A 14586-nucleotide genomic window follows, 5' to 3' on the forward strand; every position below is an offset into this window, starting at 1 on the left:
ATGATCAGAGCAGTGTTCGTGACAACTTATATTCAAGTCAGTGGGGCTTTATTGGCATTGGCAGACGTTAACATTGCTAAAGCATGGGTCAAATAAAAACATAAACATAAGTAGAAGTAGTAGCGAGTAATACTACAGAACAGTTTACCTGCTGACACAGACGCCTCGGTAGTTACAGGCTCTGATTGGTCCCCCCTCTGATGAACGGGGGAAACGAGCCCTTTGCACCAGATGTCGGGAAACCATCCTGACTGAAGGACGGTGTTGAACAGCTTCAGCACGGCACCCTGCATCTCTGGGGTGCTGCGTTTCAGCATTTCGTTTTTAATGCAGTCCGGACCACAAGCTTTCCCTGGCCGGAGAGACTCTGTCTGTGTGGTCAGTTGTTCCCAAGTAATCGGGAAATCAAGGGGCTTTTGGTTGTCTTTAATTGTTTCTTCTAATGTTTGGAGTTTTTCTTTTATAATATATTGATCAGAATTAGATTTATTGGTATGTCTTTGTACAGATGTGCTCTCCAGATGCCACCGTGTTGGAGGGGCGGAGCTTGTTGCTGCTTTGTGTTGAAGTTGTTCCACAGATCCCAGAACTGATTCTGATTAATGGCGTTTTCAATATCTTCAAGTTTCATTTGGGTAAAATTTTGTTTGTTGTTCCTAATTGTACGTTTATATTTGTTTAAAATGTCGTTGTACCTGATGTGTAAGGCTGGGCTGTTTGGTTGTTGATGTTTTTCATTTGCTATTTTTCTCAAGTCTTTTCTGACGGTCTCGCATTCTTGATCAAACCATTTGTCAGCATTTGCTTTTTAACAGGCTTCTGTTTTTGTTTTATAAGGTTAGCTTTAACTTTAAGGTTAGCTGTCTTATGAAATATCATATTGATATAATCAATGGCCTTTTTTTTTACACCATGTCTGGTAGAAACATATTGATTTTGGTTATATACTGAAATGTCATTCATCAGATCAGGTGATGAATTTGTCTCCACTGTCTGGGGCCCATCTGTAAGTTTAATTTATACAGCTTCCTGGGTTCCCTGTTTGTGTCACTCCTTTGACCTGACAGTTTAAAGAACACATTTATTTGGTTGTGGTCTGAAAGGGGGGGTTGCTGTCTGACAGTGAAAGCACTGATAGTGGAGGGGTCCACTACACTAGAAGAGCTGAGGTGTATGTGAATCTCCCTAAAGAATCCCCTCTGAACCTACCGTTAACTATGTACAGGCCTAAGGCCCGACAGAGATGCACTACCTCCCTGCCACTTCAGTTTATTTCAGAGTCTAGGTTGTTCCGAGGGGTGATGGTTGGTGTGGTGAACAGGGGAGACTTACCGAACACATGGTTGTTGCCCTGTGGGGCGATGACATCAGGTAAGATTCATGTTCGTCCATTTAGAAGCACGTTTCCCTGGGCCTGGAAACAGGTGATTTCTGAGTGGAGAGTTTTCTTAATAAGGAGAATCTATATAAATCTATAAATAGCACAGAGAGAGAGGGGTCTATCAGTTATATCCAGGCTTTGATCTAATCTTAACCAAATGTGTGATTTGCCCTGTTGAGATCTGGTGAGCTCTGATGGCAAAGATCTCCTTTACACCACACCAAGATGTTCTGCCATTGCTTATGTTTAATCTTATAGAGCGCGCCATGACTTTATTATATCCTGGAGGACAGTGAGAGAGCAGATCATTTTGACGCCATGTTTCTGTCAACACAATTACATCAACATTTCCACTCTTCAGCTCAGAGGTTGAGGAGTGGAGACCCTGAATATTCCAGCAGCTTATATGAAAAGAACGCATTAAAACAATCAAAATGAACCTGTATAGTGATACTATCTATACATTTACAATACTGAATAATAATTTTATATGGATTACATGGAGGCATGTACTATTTTCACTAATGTTATCATTGTACTGACTACTACTTTAAATATCGTTCTGTTTCTCAAGTGAGAAGCTGTGGGTGGGGAGGGGGACCAGGGTCAGCTTCTGCAGCATAGTTCCGCTGCTGTGGGTGGGGAGGGGGACCAGGGTCAGCTTCTGCAGCATAGTTCCGCTGCTGTGGGTGGGGAGGGGGACCAGGGTCAGCTTCTGCAGCATAGCTCCGCTGCTGTGGGTGGGGAGGGGACCAGGGTCAGCTTCTGCAGCATAGTTCCGCTGCTGTGGGTGGGGAGGGGACCAGGGTCAGCTTCTGCAGCATAGCTCCGCTGCTGTGGGTGGGGAGGGGACTAGGGGCAGCTTCTGCAGCATAGCTCCGCTGCTGTGGGTGGGGAGGGGGGCAAGGGGCAGGAGTTGCTGCATATCTCCACTTTCTGTGGTTGGGGATTGGGACTAGGGGCAGCTACTGCTGCATATCTCTGCTGGTGATACTGTAAAGGGGGTTGGTGGGCAGGGGCTAGGGAGGTGGAAGATAACCTCCTCTGATTGTGCTTCAAAGTGGTATGGTTGTAGGCACATGGTGAGTGGGAGGTCCAGGCTGAACTGTTGTGTCTCCTCACAGCGGGGGGGGGGATCTTGGGGTGGTGATGGGGACGAGGAGGTCTGGGATGGTCTCTAAAGCTCCTAGTAAAGGAGGGGGTGGGGGCATTGCATCCCAGGGCCGTGTATCTTCACTCGCTCTCGTAGATGGAGACCACTTGTGGGGCTTCCTCTTCAGGAAGTGGATGCTGTCTGAGTTGGTTAGCATCCTGAACAACGTCTTCCACCCCCTCAACGATATGCTGGTTGAGAAGAGGAGCGTCTTTAGCCAAAGCCTTAAACGCTCAAGGTGTTCCACCGAAGAACAGACGATCATTCCTGCGGCCATCAAACTGTCCAACTCATCCCGCTGGGTCCCAGTGTGGACATCAGTGGACTGGGAGGCTGCTGAGGTCTTACTAGACTCTAACGGGAGCTACAATTAAATTCTCTGTAACTTGTGGCACAGTGTAATACATATTTTTTACTTTTAACTTATAATTACATGAATTTTACACACCTTACAGCAATTTGCACACTGTTTGTATGCACATTTAAAGAGCATATTGTTTTACTTATTGTTGTTTTTTACTTTTAACTCTGATGTTTAGTACTAGTTTTGATATTTGTTCTTTTGCACTATTGTTGTGTGGTTCGTTGGTGTACTGCTGCTGTGACATGAAAATGTTCCTGCAGGGAATAATAAATTATCTATAAATTATCTATCTAATAGAGGGGTTTAGTTTTTCAAATTTATGGACAAATGAAAGATCTCTGACTACCAAACACACTGAATTAGATTAAGGTGTCTGTGTCTCCTGATGGACGTCAGTCCGGTCTTCTCTCTGTCAGCTCTGTGTTTGGTCTCCAGCAGCTGCTGAGGGAAACATCTGGCTCTTTAGCAGCTAGATGCTCCGCTACGTTCACCAGCTGCTCTCTGACTGCGTCTGGCTGCTGTTTGCTGCTGAGCAGGAAGCGTTCAGACGCTTTTCACAGCTTTTACTCTGGAAACAGCTGCAAAACCAAAACAAGGAACTAAAAGAGGCTAAAAAACTCAGATTGAGCTGCAGAGATGTTGAGAAGAAATATGTTGAACAAGTGTTTTTCTACAGTGACAGACATCAATTTTATTTCTTACAGGATGTTCAGATGTTTCTCTGCATACAACACAATGTATTTACACTGACAGCCCTGCAGGGGGCATATGTACAAACAGAGGTATGACAGCGTACAGTATCAGGATTAATGCATAAATTAGCCAATAAATACACAGGATGGATCAGAGACGAACATGTGGGACAAACAGCAGAGGATGCACCTCGAGCAAGGCACTCGGTCACTGATGTGTTCTCCCTCACTAAAACTCTAAAACTGTTATTGGTCAGAAAATGCAGATATGGTCTGACTGCAGCAGGTTGCGGGAAGCTAACAAACATCAGCACGTTAATAATTATATTTATGCACATTTCGAACCTCTACAACTGTCAAACTCCTGCATGATCCCTACAGTTAGTCACTAATGCTAACACTAGTGCTTACGAGACGTTTCTGATTGGTGAGATTCGGTAGCTTTCAGGACCAAGTTGTCTGACAGTCAAGAAAGTTTTAGCTTTAAAACTAAAATATTAGCTTGTTACAGAGCAGAAGGCCAGAAGATACTTTTTTATCTTGTGCGTAAAAGTTATTATTACAAAGTATGGATCTTCTGTGAGCAAGATAGTAACTTGTAAGTTTGAAGTTAAAATCTTGATCCAGGTCATGTGTGCTTAGGTTATCATCTTGTGCGCACACAAACAAGATATCTTTCTGCACAACTTTTTAATCTTGATCTGTATGATGTGCAAACAAGATATAGATCTTCTGAGAACAAGATAACTGCTGTGTCAAGATAAGACCAAGATATGAATCAAAATAATAAATTCTGCGCGTATGATATGGATCAAGGTAATACAAGTAAATATCTTGATTCATGTCATGAAGTTATCTTGTGTGCTCATGATATTAATCAAGATAACTTGTACACAAGTTCAAAAAATAAATTATATTTTGTGAGTTGAACACAAGTTAAATCATCTTGTGCATAAGAAAAGAAAAATAATCTTTCAGGATTTCAGTTCAGCTTCGAACTGCTGCTTTCTTCTTCATCTATATTTAGACATTTAGAGGGCGTCTGTGTAAGAATATTTAATTAATTAATAATAATTAACTGATGGAAACCGGCAGAAACTTCACACTGAAACTGAACTTTAAACTCAGAATATATGAATGTGAATATTTTACTGATAACAGCAGAACAACAGCTACAGACACAAAGACAGAAACACACTGAAAGGCAGCTGAAACAACCTGCATTATTAAACTGAGCGTCTGAAAACTCTGAACGAACCACAGCTGGAAAAAACATCAAAAACATCAAAAACATGAATTGAATGGTTGATTAAAATAATATTAACGTGTAATACTGACTACAGTTTGACATGTTTTTGTCCCTGTTCAGCTTTGAGAGATTTGATGAAGCATCGAATCAAATCACTTGTATGAAACCGTAACGTGAGCAGCTCTCGGCTGTTCGGAGTCTCCCAGTTAAAGAAACGCGAGGCCGAGCGACTGAAGGCAGAGTAACATGTTGGACTCCACACACAGCGAGGAAGCTGCTGAGGTCTGACTGACGATGTGTGATCGACGGGAGATTTAAGGCATCCTTTAAAAACGTTTGGTTTCATCTAAACACAGCCAGAGTCCATCTGTTAGCTCCACGTTTCGTCAACTATAAATCATGTAAACACTAAACTCCTGCTGATTTCCTGTTTGTTTCACTTTTATGAAAATCGCTGCCGATCAATAATCAGCTGGCATTTAGTCAGCTTTACGTTGTGCTCTTGTTATCACTGTGTGGTGATGAAGGTGAGAGCAAGCATCGTTTGGAAAACTCTTCCTGCTGGTGCATTAAAGGACGCTCGTACATCGGAGACTCCCGTCACAGGGTGTCGTGCAGAGGTGGACCGCCTTCACTAATATCAGTCGAATTTATAGCCTGTTATGACTTAAACATTAACCTTCAGGTGCTGTTTCAAACAGCAAATGCTATTTTATTTGATAAGTGTGGCTGTTTTTTTATCTGTTGAATAAACTGAGAAACCGACGAGCTGCGACAGGATCTGCGTGGCTCGCCGCCTCCGGTGAAACACTGCGTCCCTTCCTTTCTGTTGCTCTGATGCTTTTTGTTGAGAAAAACTACCATTTTCAGATGACAAATTAATATCAGTCATTTTTCCAATCAAAAGATCGATCATTTGGTCTATTAAAAGTAAAAACCAAAAACAAGCGTCCCAAAACGAGGGATCTACGATGATATGAACCAGAAGCAGTAACAATTCAGACTGGTCGAGTTTGATTTGATAAAGGCTGAACTGACTTGTTTCAGCTGTTTCAGCTGGAGTAAGGCTCTGAGGTCTGAATCAGGACGCTGGGCAGACAGCGATCGTCCACATGCTTCTTCTCTGAGGGGTTTATCTGATATACAACACCTGCAACGCACCTGCAGAACATCTGCAACGCACCTGCAGAACATCTGCAACACACCTGCAACACACCTGCAGAACATCTGCAACACACCTGCAGAACATCTGCAACACACCTGCAACGCACCTGCAGAACATCTGCAACACACCTGCAACACACCTGCAACACACCTGCAACACATCTGCAACACACCTGCAGAACATCTGCAACACACCTGCAGAACATCTGCAACACACCTGCAGAACATCTGCAACACACCTGCAACACACCTGCAACACACCTGCAACACACCTGCAGAACATCTGCAACACAAACATGTCAGAAATCAACACAACAAACCTCGTCTATACTTTGAATTTAGTTTTTAAGTGATTTCACGACTAACAGACAGACTGCGATATACCGACTGTGACAGACAGGCAGACAGAGAGACAGGCAGATAGAGAGACAGACAGACAGGCAGAGAGACAGGCAGACAGGCAGAGAGACAGACAGAGAGAGAGAGAGACAGAGAGAGAGAGAGACAGAGAGACAGAGAGAGAGACAGAGAGAGAGACAGACAGGCAGGCAGAGAGACAGGCAGACAGGCAGAGAGACAGACAGAGAGAGAGAGAGAGAGAGAGAGACAGAGAGAGAGAGAGACAGAGAGACAGAGAGAGAGACAGACAGGCAGGCAGAGAGACAGGCAGACAGGCAGAGAGACAGACAGAGAGAGAGAGAGACAGAGAGACAGAGAGAGAGAGAGACAGAGAGACAGAGAGAGAGACAGAGAGAGAGACAGACAGGCAGGCAGAGAGACAGACAGAGAGAGAGAGAGACAGAGAGACAGAGAGACAGAGAGAGAGACAGACAGGCAGGCAGAGAGACAGACAGACAGAGACAGACAGGCAGGCAGAGAGACAGACAGACAGGCAGACAGACAGGCAGAGAGAACAAACCGGAAAACATCAGACAGGAAACGCAGCTCATCTTCATCGACTGATCTGATTGTCGCTGCAGAGTCTTCGTCAGACCACCTGATCTGTTCGGGAGCGTCTCTCTCGGCGTCCCCTCGTCAAGTTTTTCCACTTCCTGTTTTTCAAGACGCCTACTGAACTCTAAATATTAACTGCAGTTTATAATAGAAATAAATATGTATTTCAGTATAAAACTCTAAAGGTCTGTTGTGGCTGTCTAAAGGCTGAGGCTGTCTAAAGGTCTCTGTGATCCGGCCTCGACCCGGTCAGCAGGGAACTCAAAGTGTCCGTCCCCTCAGGTGTCCCCACTTTGTTTCCTAAAGTCACAGAGTTCCTGTTTGGCAGATCGGGGACATAAAATGGTTCTAAAAATGTTTCTCTGAAGTCTCTGAGCTGCTGAAGCGACACTTGTCTAAAGGTTTAAAGGGTTCTGCAGGATCCTGGTCCAACATGTGAGGGACCAGAGGAGGTTCTGATTGGTCGGCTGGTAAGGTGAGACCAGGGTTGGAGAGTTAGGTGGCAGGAAGATCACAGGGAGACAAAACTGACTGGCTCAACGGTGGCTTAGATCTGGCACGCATGGTTTCTGGAGTCAAGCTGGACTCGGCCTGAGTCCCGAGTCCTGTTAAATGGAGCTGGTTCTCCACACATCCAAACACCGAGGCTAACCTAAGATCCGGCACACGGCTGGTCCAGAACGCAGCCGAGACTCTGCTGGACACCCGGGTCAGGTTTCTAACTGGTGTGATGTGCCGATCGGGGCGTCTCGGAGTAACTGCGCTCATCTGGCCTTTTACTGACCCCTAAAACCTTTATTCTGCACCAAGACGTCAAAGGAACATTTGAATTCTTCAAAAGAATTTTCTCAAACCAGACTTTTCCCTAAAACGACGATCCGTCTTAGTTCGTCTTCAACATATTTACATTTTCAACTACAAACTTCTTCCAGAAAGTCTTATTGTCAGGAAGCAAACTGTCAATCACCCGTGATCACTTTACAAACAAAGACCTGGTGTTAATAAAGTGATCTGAAGGTCTGTGGGACTCAGCAGAGGCCAGAACGATCTGTTAATAAGTAAACTGGTCCCTGAAGCAGACGGCTCGCGTGTCGGCCATGTTGTCTCCACAGTCCTGCTCCACTCTCCGCCGCCTCAGCTCAGTGTGCAGCCCTTCGGTCTTCTGTAGGTAGATAAATGTTTGGCTCTGAATCATCCACCACCCCCCCACCCTGGATGCTGATTGGTCGGTGGGTGAGATGACAAGGCACTAGTGGATCATAGGATTGGTTCTTTCTCCAGGTGGCTGAGCTGAAGGCTCAGCCGAGACAGAATGAGTCCCGGTCCGATCACCGTGAGCTTCAGATGTGATGTCACAGACTGCGGTTGCGTTCAGACCTGCTGGTTCAGGGTCAGAGGTCAGGTGGTTGAGGTGGTCGATGGCAGCAGAGGTAGGAGGCGAGCAGACAGCTAGAAGAACGACAAGAAGTCAGACTGCAGTAAAATATAACGCGTCCGCCGCCAGAGTCAGCATTAATATGTCAGCATCAGCATATGTCCCGGCTTACTGACGCAGGATCAGTCCATCAGGTAACCATTAATCCATTAATAACCATTAATCAGTCAAATGATCTGAATCTCCGTATCGGTGCGTCTCTAGTCTGACACCCCCCCCCCCCCCCCCGAGGTGATTCCTGATAATACAGACAGTAACAGTCACCTGGCGGCCGTTAGGCCTCGCTGGCGCTGCTGTTCCTGTTGAGCTCTCTGATGCCCTGAAGGATCCTCTTCATGTGACCCACCTTCGTCACCCCCAGGTCCTGAACACACACACACACACACACACACACACACACACACACAGTATTATTAACAGGTTTGTAACAAAAACAGTCAAACATTCATCGTGCAGCAGTCCTCAATGACTCGCCACACGTAGCTAGCAGTTAGCGATCAGAGCTAGCGGCGGTACCTTCAGGTCCCTCCTCTCCAGATGGATGAGCTCGGCTCCGCGGACGTCGTGTCCGATAAAGATGTCCTTATATTCAGTGAGACAGATAAAGTCCAGCCACGCCCCCACCTCCTCCGTCCCCCACTGGTGAACTGAGACACCGACAGGAAGTGGTTCAGACAGACAGGAAACACCCCAACACAGAAAAAGTACAGACACCTGAACCTGATTTCACCAGAAGACAGATCTTTAACATCTGAACTGAAACCCACAATCAGTGACCTCGGGGTTAAAAAGGGCGAGAGACAGATGAGGACGTCCAAATATTTCATCAATTTGTATTTTGAAGCTTTAGCAAAATCGTTTTTGAAACTTTCAGGCCAATAAAGCCTTTGAACTGAAAATTAATTAGAGAAAGAAAGATAGCTCACCTGGCAGAGAGAGACAGAGACAGAGAGGGGGACAGAGAGAGAGAGAGAGAGAGAGACAGAGAGACAGACAGAGAGAGGGACAGACAGAGACAGAGAGACAGAGAGAGAGAGACAGAGAGGGGGACAGACAGATAGAGAGAGAGAGAGACAGAGAGACAGACAGAGACAGAGAGACAGAGAGAGAGAGACAGAAAGAGAGACAGAGAGAGAGAGAGAGAGAGAGAGAGAGAGAGAGAGACAGAGACCGAGAGAGAGAGACAGAGACAGAAAGAGCTCACCTGGCAGAGACAGAGACAGAGAGAGACAGAGACAGAGAGAGACAGAGAGAGAGAGACAGAGAGGGGGACAGACAGATAGAGAGAGACAGACAGATAGAGAGAGGGACAGACAGAGAGAGAGAGACAGACAGAGACAGAGAGAGAGAGACAGAGAGAGAGAGACAGAGAGACAGACAGAGAGAGAGAGACAGAGACAGAGAGACAGAGACAGAAAGAGCTCACCTGGCAGAGAGAGAGTAGCGCAGGTCTCTTTGTTCTTGTTGTTTTTGTCTTTCTTGAACTTCGGGACGAGACGGAACTTTGCACTCCGACTTCGCTTCGAGAAATCTGTCAGTGGACCCTGAAGACAGACAGACAGACAGGTTCACACCACAGACTGTATGTAAAGATGGACGACATTACAGCTCCCCAAAAGTGAAGCCAGGACATCTGGACCGCCCCCTGGTGGCGGGCTGCAGTACGGGTCATAAGCCCCGCCCCTCCACGTTAGCGGACGGGACAAACTAAACTCCTCGGCGGAGGCAATAATGGACACAAACAAGGTCGAAGAGGCTGAGGCTGTGTTTGAGTTATTGATCTGTTAATCATCAGCCATCTTCGTTAGACTGAACCGTGAACCGTTCAGACAGCGGCATCGGTACTCCATGTGATGAGGTCATATTTATCAATCAACACGTATTTACACTTTTATCCACAGCAGATTTGTGACAAATCATGTTGTGATGTAAACTCTGAGTTTCAGCTTCAGGCCGGATTTGGCCCGTGGGCCGCTGTTTGCCCAACACTGACAGAAAGAAAAGTTCATCTGTGAAACAATCTGGCTGAAATTTAGCTCATCGTTTTACTCGTTGTCTCGCAGGTCTACACTTGAGGGCTAAATAGCATTCTTTACCAAGACTAGAGGCTAACAGGATTACTGTGAATACTACCAGTAGAACCAGTACTGATGGTGGTTTACCTCGTGGTCTGAGGGGTCGATGACAGGACACAACCAGGAAACATCCGCCAGCTGACGGAGCTGCTGAGCCACAGAGCTCAGAGCTGCATTCAACTGTTCCTGCTGAGGAGGATCCAGCTGCTGCACAAACACACACACAACAACCATGAGGACCAAGACCACGACAAGACCAAGACCAGTACATCAGGACATCAGTGCTCGGAGATTCCTCAACAACGCAGAGGAAACAAGGAAACTCTAATTTAATATCATCGTTTATTGAATTTAAAGAGGAACTGAACAGCAGACTTTATCTGGTCAAGTCTGTTTCACCTCTGACCTCGGCATCACTGCAGGTGTGACAGGTGTGGTCTGAACCTGTAACCACACCCAACAGTGATGTCAGAGCGTCCTGGAGTACACTATGACTGAGAGCATCAGACACTCAACAAGCTCCGACACAAGCAGCGTTTCTGAATGACCAAGAGTTACAATCTGAAACGTCTCAAGCATCTTCATGCCCAACATGTCGAGAGGACAGAAGGACGGCAGAGGGGACGGTTACCATGGACATCTTTCCAGCCAGCAGCAGCTCCGTCTCACTGAGTAAAGCTTTGACATTACTGACCATCTGAAGGACAACGCTGCAGCTCAGAGCCTGGAGACAGACAGAGAGACAGACAGAGAGAGACAGGGAGACAGGGAGACAGACAGGGAGACAGACAGGAGGAGAGACAGGGAGACAAGGTCAAGTGTTTGATTTGGAAAATCACAAATTTTATTCACTATTAAAACATTCATGACCAGGACAGGACAGTAGAAACTTGTGTTTAGTACCCCGGAGCTCTTGGAGTTGGCGTAGACCACATCCATGGCCTTTGAGCTGGCGTTGACAGCGTGAGCCAGTTCCTGTTCGAGACTGTGGTGAGACTGAGCGACTTCACGAATACTGAAACACAAAACATCAGAGAAACATCAACTCAGTGACAACATGAAGTACAATCACAATCAAAGAGCACTCACAGTCGTAACAACAGTAAGTATAGTCAGTATATCACAGTCAGTATATTACAGTCAGTATATCACAGGCGGTATATCGCAGTCAGTATATCACAGTCGTTATATCGCAGTCGGTATATCGCAGTCGGTATATCGCAGTCGGTATATCACAGTCGTTATATCACAGTCGTTATATCACAGTCAGTATATTACAGTCGTTATATAGTATATCACAGTCGGTATATCACAGTCAGTATATCACAGTCGTTATATAGTATATCGCAGTCGGTATATCGCAGTCGGTATATCGCAGTCGGTATATCGCAGTCGGTATATCACAGTCGGTATATCACAGTCAGTATATTACAGTAGTTATATCGCAGTCGGTATATCGCAGTCGTTATATCACAGTCGTTATATAGTATATCACAGTCGGTATATCACAGTCGGTATATCGCAGTCGGTATATCGCAGTCGGTATATCACAGCCGGTATATCACAGTCGTTATATCACAGTCGGTATATCACAGTCGGTATATCACAGTCGTTATATAGTATATCACAGTCGGTATATCGCAGTCGGTATATCGCAGTCGGTATATCACAGCCGGTATATCACAGCCGGTATATCACAGTCGGTATATCACAGTCGTTATATAGTATATCACAGTCGGTATATCGCAGTCGGTATATCGCAGTCGGTATATCGCAGTCGGTATATCGCAGTCGGTATATCACAGCCGGTATATCACAGCCGGTATATCACAGTCGGTATATCACAGTCGGTATATCACAGTCGGTATATCACAGTCGGTATATCACAGTCGTTATATAGTATATCACAGTCGGTATAACACAGTCGTTATATCACAGGCGGTATATCACAGTCGGTATAACACAGTCGTTATATCACAGTCGGTATATCACAGTCGGTATATCACAGTCGGTATATCACAGTCGGTATATCACAGTCGGTATATCACAGTCAGTATATCACAGTCAGTATATCACAGTCGTTATATCACAGTCGGTATATCACAGTCGGTATATCACAGTCGTTATATAGTATATCACAGTCGGTATATCGCAGTCGGTATATCGCAGTCGGTATATCACAGCCGGTATATCACAGCCGGTATATCACAGTCGTTATATCACAGTCGGTATATCACAGCCGGTATATCACAGTCGGTATATCACAGTCGGTATATCACAGTCGGTATATCACAGTCGTTGTATAGTATATCACAGTCGGTATATCACAGTCGGTATATCGCAGTCGGTATATCACAGTCGGTATATCACAGTCGGTATATCACAGTCGGTATATCACAGTCGGTATATCACAGTCGTTATATAGTATATCACAGTCGGTATAACACAGTCGTTATATCACAGGCGGTATATCACAGTCGGTATAACACAGTCGTTATATCACAGTCGGTATATCACAGTCGGTATATCACAGTCGGTATATCACAGTCGGTATATCACAGTCAGTATATCACAGTCGGTATAACACAGTCGTTATATCACAGTCGGTATATCACAGTCGGTATATCACAGTCAGTATATCACAGTCGGTATATCGCAGTCGGTATATCACAGTCGGTATTATTAATTTCTCCTTTAAATCATTTGGTCTGTAAAATCCAGCATGATTACAGAGATTTAATTTAGTGATAGAAAACAGCGAAAAACAGGAAACTCTCAAACAATTAATCGATTATCAAAATAGTCACCAATTAATTTTCTGTTGATTGACTAATCGATTAATCGACTAATCATGTAAACACATCACAATATATTTCTGTGGTGATAAAACACTGATACGAGATGTCAGCCACCTCTGTTTTGTCTTTTAGCAGGATGACTAAAATATGGATCAGTCGTTCCTTTAATAGCATTAATGATCAGTCTGTACACACTGATGTTGGTCCAGAGGTTACCTGTGTATGAGAGCGCCTGCTGCCTGACCGAACTCGCTTACGAGTGACGCCTCTTCCTCAGAGACGATCTCTGGCTGGGAGAAGATGGGGGGCTGTGGGGGCTGAGGGGGGGGGGTCCGGGGAAACTCACACTTCTGTTTGTCCTCCCACGACTTCAGGGTGCTCTCAAACGCCTGAAACACACACACCGATACTGAAAACAGCTGTCCCACTTATCAATGATTATGACTGATTAGTGATATGATAATAACTTACCAATCATTATGAGGGCAGATCAGCTAGACTGATATAAATATACACTTAACCAGTTTATTAGGAACACCCAACTCAAACTAAGTCTAACACAACAGTCCTGTAATAAATCCTCCTTCATGAAGTTGTAATGTTCACCTGTTGGATCATTCTGTTGTCTGGAGTTTGGGCTGCTGTTGAACTGACAGGTGTTTTTATTATTTTGTCTACCCCATTTATATCAATCAAGGTGGACAACATATTAGATACAGCTCTGTGTAATGCTGGTCTGTTGGATTAGACTGCAGTAGTTTTAGCTGGGTGTACTTACTAAAGAGCCTGTCTGCAGGACTCACTTGGTCCCTGGTGAGGGTCTGGGTTAGTACTCGCTCGGCCCCTGGTGAGGGTTTGGGTTAGTACTCACTTGGTCCCTGGTGAGGGTCTGGGTTAGTACTCGCTCTGTCCCTGGTGAGGGTCTGGGTTAGTACTCGCTCTGTCCCTGGTGAGGGTCTGGGTTAGTACTCACTCTGTCCCTGGTGAGGGTCTGGGTTAGTACTCGCTCTGTCCCTGGTGAGGGTCTGGGTTAGTACTCGCTCTGTCCCTGGTGAGGGTCTGGGTTAGTACTCGCTCTGTCCCTGGTGAGGGTCTGGGTTAGTACTCGCTCTGTCCCTGGTGAGGGTCTGGGTTAGTACTCGCTCTGTCCCTGGTGAGGGTCTGGGTTAGTACTCGCTCTGTCCCTGGTGAGGGTCTGGGTTAGTACTCGCTCTGTCCCTGGTGAGGGTCTGGGTTAGTACTCGCTCTATCCCTGGTGAGGGTCTGGGTTAGTACTCACTCTATCCCTGGTGAGGGTCTGGGTTAGTACTCACTCTATCCC

General features: G+C 45.5%; 1 protein-coding gene across 5 annotated transcripts in view; it reads right to left on the minus strand.

The window, feature by feature from the left end:
* Positions 1 to 3563: 3563 nt before the first annotated feature.
* The window catches only part of LOC122878607 (diacylglycerol kinase delta-like), a 49357-nt gene continuing 38334 nt past the window's right edge, over positions 3564 to 14586 (minus strand). For all 5 annotated transcript variants that reach the window (XM_044201558.1, XM_044201557.1, XM_044201560.1 and 2 more), the window contains 8 exons: positions 13482 to 13654; positions 11371 to 11482; positions 11099 to 11191; positions 10555 to 10674; positions 9819 to 9936; positions 8909 to 9039; positions 8657 to 8756; positions 3564 to 8406 (listed from right to left, as the gene is read on the minus strand). In XM_044201558.1, the coding sequence (XP_044057493.1) occupies positions 8667 to 8756; positions 8909 to 9039; positions 9819 to 9936; positions 10555 to 10674; positions 11099 to 11191; positions 11371 to 11482; positions 13482 to 13654 (837 nt within the window). In that variant the 3' untranslated portion in view covers positions 3564 to 8406; positions 8657 to 8666. The remainder of the gene's footprint in view (positions 8407 to 8656; positions 8757 to 8908; positions 9040 to 9818; positions 9937 to 10554; positions 10675 to 11098; positions 11192 to 11370; positions 11483 to 13481; positions 13655 to 14586) is intronic.

The sequence above is a fragment of the Siniperca chuatsi genome, linkage group LG7, assembly GCF_020085105.1.
Source record: "Siniperca chuatsi isolate FFG_IHB_CAS linkage group LG7, ASM2008510v1, whole genome shotgun sequence".
Lineage (NCBI taxonomy): Eukaryota > Metazoa > Chordata > Actinopteri > Centrarchiformes > Sinipercidae > Siniperca > Siniperca chuatsi.